General features: G+C 43.2%; 1 protein-coding gene across 2 annotated transcripts in view; it reads left to right on the top strand.

Moving 5' to 3' along the window:
• Positions 1-10,339, top strand: part of LOC131249018 (probable fructokinase-4) — a 36,847-nt gene extending 26,508 nt beyond the window's left edge. Inside the window, exons 4-5 of one of the 2 annotated variants that reach the window (XM_058249580.1) lie at positions 7,215-7,367; positions 9,529-10,339. In XM_058249580.1, coding sequence (XP_058105563.1) covers positions 7,215-7,367; positions 9,529-9,915 — 540 coding nt within the window. In that variant the 3' untranslated portion in view covers positions 9,916-10,339. The other variant, XM_058249581.1, reaches the window with a different exon arrangement.
• Positions 10,340-13,103: the final 2,764 nt, after the last annotated feature.

The raw sequence follows: 13,103 nt of genomic DNA, 5'->3' as shown, positions 1-13,103 counted from the left end.
TAACGTTTGTCTTTGCTGCATGGCTGATGAAGAAACGGTTGACCACTTGTTTATGCATTGCCCGTATATCAATCAGATTTGGCCTCATTTCTTAAGTCCCTTCGGAATTTCTTGGTGCTCTCCAGACACATTAGGTCAGCTATTGAAGGCATAGCATGGTGTCAGACTTGGCAAACATCGGACCCCAATCTAGAGAATAGCCCTCCTTGCTATTTGGCGGGCTGTTTGGGAAGAAAGGAATGGTAGATGTTTTAGAGATGAGTCTAAATCGGTTGAGTTCGTAGCGAGTAGAGCAAAGAAGTCTATTTTTGAATGGGCTGTTAATGTAGATTCCCTAAAGGGTTGTAATTTTCTTTTCTTGGGAGCTTAAGTGGTCCGCCCCCTCAGTGGCCCCGCTCTCTCCTTTTGTATCTTTTCCTTTTATAATATAATCTTTGTGACTCTTCAAAAAAAAAAGAAGAAAAGAAACTTTCAAATTTATCATTGAATGCATTGGCGAGGTCCTAGCGATTCATCTGGCTACCATCACTGGTGCAGAAATCCAATGGGGCCAGGTTCGTGTAAGAAGAAACCGGAAGAAGCTGCCTCTGGAGAAGGTGTGCCTTGCGGTGGGAGAGGAATCGGTGGACATCCGCACTGTAATGATTGGAGATGGGGTTGGGAGGAGTGATAGGAGTGTCACCTTGAACAACACCAAGCTTTGATACCCGATTATGGCGGAAATCTCAGACAGGTGAGAAGACGGAGCACCTGCTCCTTATTCCGGAGGAGCATGAGAAGGGGAGAGGGATGCATGGAAATCATCCATGGTCTATGGCGTATGATAGGCTACGTGGATGGTGGAGAGGCGGGGCGATCATTCACTCCGTGACACTCTTGCAAAAAGGACAGAGGTAGACCCTAAATCGTTGGAGGTGTCTACACATGGAGGGTCTCTTAAAGGAGAAGCCACTTTCGAACAGGCTCGGGTTTTTAAATTATGCTCGGGTGAGAGGTTCGGGCTAGAACAGGATGGCTTCGTATCTTTGGACTAGCTCCTGTTGAATAGGAGTAATGATGGCTAGTTGGAGTTAGGCTCAACATCGAGGTTTAGCTCGGAATTAGGGACGTCTTCTTCACTTACTCATACATAGGGTTGTACACAAGCAGAGTTAGCTTGGTTAGCTCTCTCGATTGGACTCTAAAAAGCTCGATTCGACTCAGTTCGAAACTGAGTTCAAGCTGAGTCGAGTTGATTTTTTGAGCTCGAAAAAATTTCGAACCGAGTTTGAGCTTGCCCGAGCTCGACTCGACTCGGATCGAACCCAACTTGAATCGAACCTAGTTCGGTGACTCGGTTACTTTGATATTGTTGTTGCTCAACAAGTGTTTGATGAAATGACTCAATGAAGTGCGGCTGTTGGCAAGGTAGGTACATATATGAAAAAATACCCTTTTTTCTTGATTTTTTATGTTGTTTACAGGGTGTTTGATAAAATATTTGTAAAACTATTGCTGTTGTTTTACATACAGTGAGGTTTTGAAGGTGCAGATCATGTGTTTGTGAAAATGCTACACAGGCGAACTTGGCTCGAACTGGCCTGAGCTGAGTTGGCCAGTCAGGCTTGAGGACTGAGTCGAGCCAAGTTCGTGCTGGGGTCAGCAAGTGGCCGAGCCGAGTCGAGCTGTGCCAAGCTCGACTTGGTTCGACTCGTGTACACCTCTACTCATACGGGGGTCATCAAGACTGTTGATCTCGTAACACGCACTCTTGACCCTGCAAAGAATCAACACCCGTATTTGTAGATTTTGGTTTAGAGATTAGCATGTGTGAATTTTCGACACATGCGCAGATGATGCAGGCTGATCTGGAAAGGATTCGCCAAGTGTAGGCACCTTCAATCTAAGTAGGAGATTTCTTTGGAGTAGGCTTGTATGAAGGCACAATTATGGCACACGTGTGAAGATCATTTATATTCATTTAATTGAGACTCCTTATTTCCAGGGATGCTTTTGAAGGATGATTTGGGCTCTCGGGTCGATGATTATTCTCTCACATCTAATGCTTTTGAAGATCATTTTCTCTCACCTTTTGCCTATAGATGGGCACTCCCACCCTTATTTTCACAACTCTCTCTCTCTCTCTCATAGTTTCATCTCTCAATCTCTCGTCTTTTAACTTTCTTACTCTCTTACACTATTACTCTCATTCTACCTTAAAATGACATCAATAAAATTTATATGTTGTTTTTCTTTTCACATGTTTTAGTATATGCATTCATTTGATTAGTTGTTAGTTGACTTGTTTTATAGTCTGGTAGTTTAATAAAACTATAAAAAGATTCCCTACACTTGTGAACTTTTTACATTATATATATATATATATATATATATCATTTTTCCTTGAATTTTCTGGATTTTATTTTTTCAAAGAAAAAGAAAATTGTTTGGGGGTCTATGCCTTCATATATGCAATTGTGTCATCACATAAGTGCATATCCTCCTTCGGTTGCATGGGATTGCTTATGCCATTTGCCAACATTGACCAGAAGCGACACTGATGTATTGGCAGACAAGGCGTTGCTTTTTCAAGAGAGAGTTGCTCATACAGGATCCAAGTGATGTTAATGGTGCTGACAGAGATGTGCTTGAGGTTGCCCCTCTTTAGGTCATGGCGGTGTCCGAGGTTGCATTGCATCAGGGAGAGCAAGTCTCGATGGAAGGTAGGCTAGAATTGAGCTGGGCTAGTTTGGTAGAAGTGGTTAGACAAAAAAGGCGGGTTGGGGAGGCTCTTGGGCATGTTTGGAGGTTGATTGGTATGACTTTTGGGGATTGGGTGGAATCTTACACTCTATTGTTAAGGAACATGGCTGATTGAGGTGCAGCTCAAGTTCTTCCAAGAAGACTATCAGGCCATCCAAAAGTAGCAAGGAGCTGGTTAGCCTCTCTCATCAGACTTTAATTTAGCATCAGGGGGCTCAAAAGGGGGAGCTAGAAAGGGAAGAAGGGGTAAGTTTGTTACCAAATGAGGATCACATCTTGGAATGCGGGGGAAGTGGGGAGCAAGCAGAAAAGATGGCAAATAAAGGATGTCTGGATATGAAGCCTAGCTTTTGGGAAACTAAGGTGAAATTTTTTAATAGGGAGCTTTTGGGTACTCGTTGGGATATGAAAAATGTGGACTGGGTAGCCATTGATACTTTCAGCAGATTTGGGGGAGTGGTAGTAGTGTGGGATTCTTCCCTTTGGTCGAAAAGGAAGATTGGTGGGGTGGGTAGTTCTGTGTTGGTAGTTCTCGAGGATGTTTCTTTCGGATTTTCTTAGTTGTTACCTCTATCAACGGTCCCAACTAGGATGACAAAAGGGAAGAATTTTAGGAGGAGCTTTTAGCATGCCACATCAGACTCAATGGCCTGTTGTGTATTGAGGTGGATTTCAACATCACTCTGTTCTCTTCTGAAAGATCAAATGGGAGAAGAATCAAAATGGGAGTATGTGAGCATTCTCTGATTGGGTGGAGCTTCACAAGCTTTCAGACCTTCCATTGATGGGAGGTAAGCATATGTGGTCTAGTGGGCATTCAAATCCAATCATCTCCACATTGGATCGTTTTCTTCTCTCATAAATGTATTGAAAACTCCCCCTTGGTTCACCATCGTGCCCTTCCCAAGCCAATTTCTGATCACTGTCCGGTGATGTTGGCTGTGGATGATTTTAGTTGGGGTTTGAAACCATTCATATTCGAACTCAGTTGGCTTGAAGTAGAAGGCTTTTCGCAAAAGATTAAAGGTTGCTGGAACTCTTCTCATTGGATGGCTTTGCGGGTTTCAAGCTTGGTTGTAAGATAAAATTAAGACTTAACAGGAGGAACTGGGTAAAAGAGGAGGAAACTACAAGAATTTTGCTTGAGATGCAGGCCTTTAACGCAATGGCCGAGAAAAATGGCCTATCAACTGAAGAATTAATGAATCATTCTAATTTAGGATTATGTAGCAAGGGTTAAGGAAGATGAAATAAAGTGATGGCAACGATTGGAGAGTAAATGGATTAAGGAGGACGACAAAAATACAGAGTTCTTTAATTGCATTGCTAGTACGTGAGCCAGATTTAACAAAATTGGCAGCTTAGTGATCAACGGGAACTGCATTAAAGACGAAGATAAGCTAGCTGAAGAAGTTTCTCTCTTCTGTAAGGAAATGTTATCAGGAGAGGATTGGAGAAGACCAAGACTTGGGTGACTTATCATTCAAGCACCTCTCGGATGAAGAGGCTAATTCGATCAAGTCCCCTTTCTCGGAGAGAGGTGAAAAGGCTTTGGATTCGTTGGGGAGGGATAAAGCCTCGGGTCCGGAGAGCTTCCTAATGGCTGTTTATCAAATCTTTTGGGAGGTGGTTAAAGCTGATGTGATGAATTTCATGGCTGAATTTTTTGAAAAGGGTCGGCTCTCGAGTGATTTTGGTGCATCTTTCATTGCTATCATCCCTAAGATTTTTGTTGTGGAGTCGCTAAGGGATTTTAGTCCAATTAGCCTTATTGGTGGGTCTTATAAAATTCTATCCAAGGTGCTTGCTTTGTAGATATGAAGTGTTATTAGGAGTGTCATCTCAGATAATTAAAGCGCCTTTGTTTCGGGCCGACAAATTTTGGATTGTGCTTTAATAGCTCACCAATGCCTCGACTCAAGGTATACAGGGGGAGTCAAATGAGTAGTGTGCAAGCTAGATATTCCAAAGGCTTATGATCGTGTCGATTGGGGCTTTCTCGATTATATGATGCTTCGTATGGGGTGGGAGGAAAAGTGGTGAAGATGGATTCAGGAGTGTGTTAGTTCAGCATGGTTCTTGGTCTTGTTGAACAATTGTCAAAAAGTGTTCTTTAGAAGTTCCAAGGACCTTCATTAAGTAGATCGATTATCACCCTTTGTTTTCTTGATAGTGGCCGAGGCATTGGGGAGGATGTTAGCGAAGGGCCAAGAGGAAGGTTTGATAAGTGGGTTCAAGATGAAAGGTATAGTTCTCCCATCTCTCATCTATAGTTTGCGGACGACGCTCTTCTATTTTTCGATGCATAACGTGATAAGGTGGGCAAGTTAAATGCGATTATCCATTGCTTTGAGGTGGTTTTGGGGCTCAAAGTCAACATATTCAAAAGCAAAATATTTGGGGGGTGTGGATGGAGGACGATAAAGTGAAATAGTTGGTTGATATGTGCTAGGGCTCTTCTGAGGTCTTCCTTTTTGTGTGGGCAAGCCGGTTACTCACCTGTGGGACAAGGTGGTGGGGAGATTTAGAAGAAGTTGGCTAGGTGGAAACGCTGGCATCTCCAATTGGGTGGTTTCATCAGTCTTATCAAGGTGGCCTTATCAAACCTTCCGCTCAATTTTATGTCGCTTTTTAAATGCTCGGTGTCGGTGCTAAAAAGGCTTGGGAGTCTTAAGTGCGACTTTCTATGGCAAGGTGTGGAGGATAAAAAGAAATTTCAGTTGTTGGATTGGAAAATAATTGCATAAGCCCTATGAAGGTGGAGCAGGTATAAAGGACCTCAAATCTGTGAATATGGTGCTGTTTGGGAAATGGCTTTGGAGATTTGGGTGGAAGATGAGGCACTATGGAAAGAAGTAGTTAAATGTAAATATGGGTGCTCAAAAGGGGGATGGTGGACGAGTGATTCCTCGGTCTATAGAGCGTTGGCTTTATGGAAAGGAATCTCTTTGGTTGTGTTTCCACACGTCTTCTTATATTTATAAATGATATGAATGAACTTTGAATATACTTGCATCAATTCAGTTAGACAACGCATAGATTAGGACCTCAAACAAAGAAAACCTATTATGTGCACTTGTTTTTTTGTAATGTTTTAATTTATAAGTGTGTTGATGTGTTTTTTTAACAATCACCGAAGTTTCGTTGAAAAAATTGACCAATTTCCCCATGTTTCCAACAACAATGATACATTACACGACACAACCGATATATCCCATGCGATAACCGATACGTATCTGTATCCCAAAGGTGTGATACGTAATGCAATACCGATATTTCGAACACTGCCTTGGAGAATGGCGAAAAGATCTGATTTTTGGAAAGATGTGTGGGTGGGGAGTTCTCCTTTGAAAGCTGATTTCCCTAGGATGTTCCGATTGGCCCTGTATCCCTATGTGGTGGTAGCTGATTGCTTTTCTTGTATTGGTGGGGGAGTTGTTTGGGAACCCCCATGCAGGTGATTACTTTGGGATGAGAAAGTAGAGGAATTTGTGGCTCTTATGTAATGCATATATCTTTGCTATTCGAGCTCGGCGGAATCGGATAAGTTGATGTGGAAAGAGGATAAGTTGGGATTGTTCTCAGTCAAATCCCTCTATTCCTTATTGCATGATTGTGACCGGCAAGCGATTTCAGAGACCACCAAATTATATGGCATCATGATGTCCCTCCTAAGATCGCAGCTTTTGGCTGGCTAGTTGGCAGAAAAAGAGTTCTCTCAGCTGGGATGCCAATGGCTGCTGGTTGTCTCAGCTGGGATGCCAGTGGTGGCTGCTGGTCTTGGCAATGTCGCCGGCTGGCTCTGGTGAGGTTGCTAGTGGTGGTGGCATAGAAGAGAGAGAAAGGGAGGAAAGAAGAAGAGAAGGAGAAAGGGAGAAGGAAGAGATGATGAGATCCATTTCTAGCCCACATACCCCTTTGATACCATGTTAGAATTCATGGTAGAGTGTCAAGGCTGCTCACTGCGTGTGCCATGAGACAAATGGCCCGTGTCATAATCTGTGCCTTGAATTACCTTTCCCACCTTTCATTGCCCTGTGATTTGCATTTCTCTGCCTTTTTTGTGGAATAGAAGTTCAGTCTTTTTAGTGTCTCTTAGATTGTGGAAACACTTATTTAATTATTATAATATTTTCTTTGACATTTTGTGAAAATATCCCGAGAAAACCCCAGAATTTGAAACCCCTCTGGACATATATATTTGTACGGAAGTGCAGTCAATTAGCTTCAAAGATGCGCATAGCAAATTCAAAGTGGAAAAGTATCCATTTTGTTGTTGTTGTTGTTGAATGAATATTGGTTCCCAATCACAGTTACCTTGAGTTGATATTAGTGTTCTTGCATTTTATTACATTTGGTTACTTTCCATGTTGTTGCATTTTATTACATTTGGTTACTTTCCATGTTGTTCTTGCATTTTATTACATTTGGTTACTTTGCAGTCCAATCTGCTGATGTAAATGATGTGCCAGGCTGAGTCATTGACTGGCATAGCAAACCCAATTACAGCAGGAGAGGAGTTGATCACCAAAGGCCTACGCACTAAATGGGTCATAATTAAAATGGGATCAAAGGGTTCAATTCTAATAACAACGTCGCGCATCTGCTGTGCACCCGCATTTAAGGTATGTCTTCCAGCAATCTTTGATCTATTCTCTTTCAACAGTGGCAGAAAGTCTAATAGAATGATTAGAGAGCATGCCCACATTTTTACCTCTTTTTTTTTGGGAAAGATGAATCACTTTAATTAGGGCCAAAGGCCAACAGAAGAACCAGAAACAAAGAACAGAAAACAAAACTACAAACAAAGAGAAAACAAGCAAAACAGAAACAAAGGAAAAACATAACTACCCTCAAAACCCAATGGAGCATCCTCAGAGAACAGAACTCAGACTGTCCAATCTGCAATTTACAATAGAACCCGATTGAGAACCCTCCCTCCCTCGCAGAACCTCTGATTTTGGAAGCAACTATTGTTTCTTTCCAACTAGATCGCCCAAAGGACGACAAGCAAGGCCAATCTCTATCTGGACTGACCTAAACAACTGCCTCCACTAGTGTGCCACGGACTAAAAAGACAATCAATCAAACTTAGCATTACCTAGGAGACACTCAAAACTCGGAATATACCTTACCACACCACTCTGGAAAATGAGCAATGAATGACGAGATGGTTGATGGGCTCCTCGTCGCTCATGCAAAGGAGACAATGGGGAGCACCATCAATCTTTTTCGGAGATTGTCGGTTTTGAGGATCCCATTTCTCCGGGCTAGCCATGCAAAAGCTGAGATTTTAGGAGCCCCATATGTCCAGACAAATGTAGTGTGATGGCGATCTGTCCCTTGCTCGGGCTGAGAAAGATGCAAGTAAAGTGAATGAGCCAAAAATCTTCCAGAACTTCCAAAGCGCCACACTGGAGAATCATCAACACCTAGAGAAATCGAGATCCCCTACAAACGAGAGAGGTGGCATAGCAAGTCTTCGAATTCATTGCCATTTAAATATCTCCGGCAAGGGGAAACTCGAACACCCTCGGAGTACATAGAGGAGAAACAATTGGCAACAAAAATATTTGCCACAGGACAAAGGTTAGCCAACGCCAGGAAAGACGATCTCATCAATGAGTCCCCGCACCAAGTTTCATACCAAAATCTCACCCTACTTCCTCCCCCCACAACAAAGCTGTAACCTTCAAACACCTTGGGGGCCTCCTGCGCCACAACCTTCCAAAGAAAGGAGGCAAGGTAAAGGAAGGCTTCTCTGATCCATCAGCCTGTGGGGAAGAGTTGTATTTAGCGGCAACAACTTTCCTCCATAAGCGAGAGACCTCAACCCCAAAATGCCAGACCCACTTTCCTAGCAGGGCCGAATTGACAACCTCCAAGCACCTAATCCCATTCCCAACTCCCTCTTGATCATAGGGCAGGCAAACCTCTTTCCAGTTATGGAATGCAATTTTCCTTTAGAAACACCTCCCTGCCAAAGAAAATCTCTCCTCAACTAATCAATCTGCTCAGTGACTGCCTTAGGACACTTCCGAGGTTATCGACAAACAAGATTTGTCTAAGTCACTTCCCCGAACGGTACTATAAGAATCGGTACTGAACATCCCTCCTGAAGTAAAAGACAAAATAGAAAGGGAGGTTGAAGAGAGACACTACCTCCAAGAGAGTGCATTTTGCTCTTCCAGTCGCTAAGCTTTTTCTTCATTCTATCCACGATGTTATCTCAAAGATGAGAAGCCAGTTTACCCAAACACAGACAGGCCGAGACAGGCAGAAGAGAAGGACCCTACTTGATGCATGGCTTTCTGGAACTGATTCCTTTTGTGAGCTCCTGTAAAAATTGGACACATGGCTCAATGGTCCATGATTGCTCATGTGGATCCCACATTCGATTGGCCATGCTTGGAAAGTCTCAATGGTCAAACAATTTTAACCATCCGATCATTGAACTGCACATGGATGGTAGAAAAAAGAAAAGACATTCAAGGAAAAAGCCCACTGTTTTCATAGGCAGGATCATCCAGTAGATGCAACTTGTTTACTGTGGTCCATCTTGGTGGGACCTATCACCAATATGATGAACAGTGCATCATGATCTGCTTTTCAGTTGCGAACACCGGATTAAGTTTGATCTCCCTCTTTTTATTCCTTCTTGAAGATTTGATTAGGTTTTCCACATTTACCTATGCCTCATGCATTAAACAACACTCCCTGTTTACACAGACGGAAACATTAGATGGCTTACTTTGTACTGAATCTTGAGGTGGTCGGTCTCATCAGGTTGATGTTGTTGACACTGTTGGGTGCGGAGATAGTTTTACTGCTGCTGTTGTGTTTGGATTTCTACACGGTGTGCCTCATGTCAATACATTAACACTTGCAAATGCCGTGGGCGCTGCAACAGCCACAGGCTGTGGGGCCGGTCGAAATGTTGCCAACTTGGACAAAGTACTAGAGTTATTGAGGGCTTCAAACCTGAATGAGGACGAACAACTCTGGAATAAGCTGCTAGACCAAAATCCAGACACACCCGAAATCGTACTCCTTTCAAAAACCGTCATAAACGGAAGCAGGGACCGGCTGGCTCGAGTGTCCATACAGAAGGTGGTCTCCGAACTTCTGCCTAAACTTGAGACTGTTCGGGAGAGAAGGATAGTTCCATCTTGATCAAGAAATTATGGCCGGAGGAGGTTTTCGTAGAAGAAAGTCAGAGAGGATGATTCTCAGTTTGTCGCTATTGTAGAGCGGGTTGTGCATGGGATGACTCATCTGGGAGGATGGAGGATTGTTTTTTTGGGAACGATTGAGTTATTCTGAGGTGGGTCAATTTCAACATCTGCAATCAGATGGAATCCTCACCATCCAAAGAAATCAGATTCAAGCAATGGATACTCAACTTGAAATCCTCTGCTTGTGGTATGTAAATTTATAATTTTAGTGAAATTCAATGAAATTGGTTCTTGCAGCATTGTTTTTGGTCTGCGCCATTGCCATGAATCCATGTAACTGCAGCATTCTAGAATTTTGATAAATTTACTCGTTTCACATCATTGAGTTCTATTAATTATTTGCATACATACTGATATTTTCATGGTTTGAGAGCTTTGCGATTTGTTAGAGCTTCTATTTTTATGCAACTCTGCTTGCCATGCGTCTATGCTATGTTGACTCAGGTGATAAGACTCACGGGGCCCCTGCTTGCGTTTGCATAAAGCATTTTATGCAACCTAGCTTTCTGCCTGTCCCTGGACTCAAGGTGAGTTGACTAAGACTTTGCCATGTGGATGTGTTAGCATTTCCCATTTTTGTGTGGCACGCGTGAGCGGCCGACCATTGTGTTTTGTGCATGGCATTCAACCAACACATCAAGTTAGTCCCCCAGTGGCGATGGGGGGAGCGGATTAGGTGAGACCCCGGATCCACCAAGGTGGGTAGGACCCCGGACTGTGGGGCTCACAGTGATATATGTGTCTTAAATCCACACCGTCCAACCATTTTGAAAGCTTGTTTTAGGGCATGATCGTAAAAATGAAGCTGAGTCAAATCTTAGGTGGATCACACCACAGGAAACAGTCGTGATTGAATCCCCACCATTAAAAACTTCATGGATTCCACCAGAATGTTTATTTACCATCCAACCTGTTGATAAGGTCACAAGTGCCTGGATGAAGCGACCATACAAATATCATCTTGATTCAAAGCTTTTTTGGCCCACATGAAGTTTTTAATGGTCAGTCACTGTACCATGGCCCATCTGGGATTTGGAACTGCTCCATTTTTTGAATCATGCCCTAAAATGAGCTTTTCAATACGGATGGATGGTGTGGATGTAGTCACATACATCACAGTGGGCCCCACAGTCAGGGGACACCCACCTCAGTGGATCCCGCATCTCGCCTAATCCGCTCTTATACAATCATTAGGTGGGCCACACCATAGAAAACAAAGTTCATCCACACAAAAACTCCCTATTCCACGTGGTGGCCCCTAATATGGTTGGATTGCCCTTATTTTAGATGCAATCCTATTTTCTTGGTGGTCTGATTGTTCTGGACGGGTTGGATTCTGTGCACAAACACTGGCTCCACTGTGCAGAGGCGTACAGAGCTTTTTCTACAAACGTTGCAGACGATCTGCCTCGTCACAAAAAAATCCAACTTTATCCTGATTCCAGGGCTTACAGCATCTGGGATTTTCACGGTAAGAGATTGAAGAAGCGATTCTGAGTTATGTTCACACTTTTATATTTCTGGCCATTTGTTGAGTGGGGGCCGTGGTGGATTCCCCGATTCAGACCTTACATTTTGCTTATCAGGTGGGCCGTCAGTTAATGAGTAAGATGGATGGTCCCTCTACAAGTCCTTGTAATATTAGCTTATTCCACAAGGGTTGTGCATGTTAGTCCACCGTAGTGTGTGCATGGCACAGCAACCTGTCGAGCAGGGGCTGGTCACCCCTAAAATCGGACCAAATCAATCATCAACTGGGGCCACCATGTGAATTGGGTGGTTGTCCATTGTTTTCTATAGTGCGGTCCACCTAATGATGGATGGGCTTATTTTTGGTTCCAACCTATTGTCATGGTGGGGCCCACTTTATGTGCGGCATGTATGGCATACTTTACATGCGCAACCACGATGGTGACAATCAAATAAAATAAAAGTTGTCTGATTATTGAAGCCTTTTTGTTTGACCATGACCCGTCTTGGGTTGAGCCCACCAAGTGAACAGTCTACCTAGGTGGCTTACTTTTAGAGGGAGAACTGATCACCTAGAGCTGGCTGTAGGTTAATCTGATTACAACTCTTTCAGGAGCAGTGTTCTGCTTGAAAATATCATATATTTTTAAGAGCAAAGAAGGAAAATTCCAAAGGAATAAAATGGACTGTAGCCTACAACCGGTTGTAAGTGATTATAGTACTCTTTTTGTTTGTTTGCAAGTCAAGGGAGAATGGAAGAGAAATGGATGGAAAAAGTATTTCTCTTTTTATGGAGGGGGGCCAATGTGCCGGGCTATAGGGCTTTTCCCTTGTCCTCAAATCAACGGCCCTGTCCCTATGGGTTCCACTTTTTAAGTAAAAAAATTCAAATGATTAACGGTTCAAAAAAATCCCAGCTAAAGAATATTTTTGGGTGTGCTTCATTTACGGTGAGTCACCAGCTTACATCACGATCATTAAAACTTACAGGGCGTTTGAAAACTTCTTGGGTGTACGGGAATCACTCACAAGTGTCTTCTATAATGGTGGTCCACTTGATGATCGGACCAGGCCATTAATCGTTGGCCAATAACTAGCCTTACAGGGTCGGGCTGCCTAGCACATTGCCATCCCTGGTGGAGAGAGAGAACCGTAACATAACTTTATACGGTAGGCGTTTGAAAACTTCTTGGGTGCCACGGAGGTTTTGAATCAAGCTAATATCCATCCAGGTCTATGTGACCTTATGAACTGTTTGGATGGAAAATAAACATCACAGTGGGCCCTAGGAAGGTTTCAACGGTAGGAAATCATTGTCACCACTGCTTCCTGTGGTGTGGTCCACTTGAGCCTTTGATCTGCCTCCTTTATGAAATCATTCCCTAAAATGACCTGTCAAAATGGATGGACGGTTTGGATAAAACACATACAACACAGTGGGCCCCACAGAGTCCCTGTTGGGACCGTCTGTCTCTTGTTAGGACCTGGTGGGGGTAGCACTTTATACATCCCAAATTACCCAAATGCTTTAAATAAAGGTTAAATTCGTTCAAAACAACGAAACCATGTGACACAAGAGTACAACAGAAAGGTTTAGGTCCTCTTTTGACCAAAAAGACCCGCCTTTTACAACTTCTCCCTCCTCTCCCATGGCTC

The sequence above is a fragment of the Magnolia sinica genome, chromosome 6, assembly GCF_029962835.1.
Source record: "Magnolia sinica isolate HGM2019 chromosome 6, MsV1, whole genome shotgun sequence".
Lineage (NCBI taxonomy): Eukaryota > Viridiplantae > Streptophyta > Magnoliopsida > Magnoliales > Magnoliaceae > Magnolia > Magnolia sinica.
Note: the sequence above shows the minus strand (reverse complement) of the source record. Positions and strands in the feature narration are given on the sequence as shown.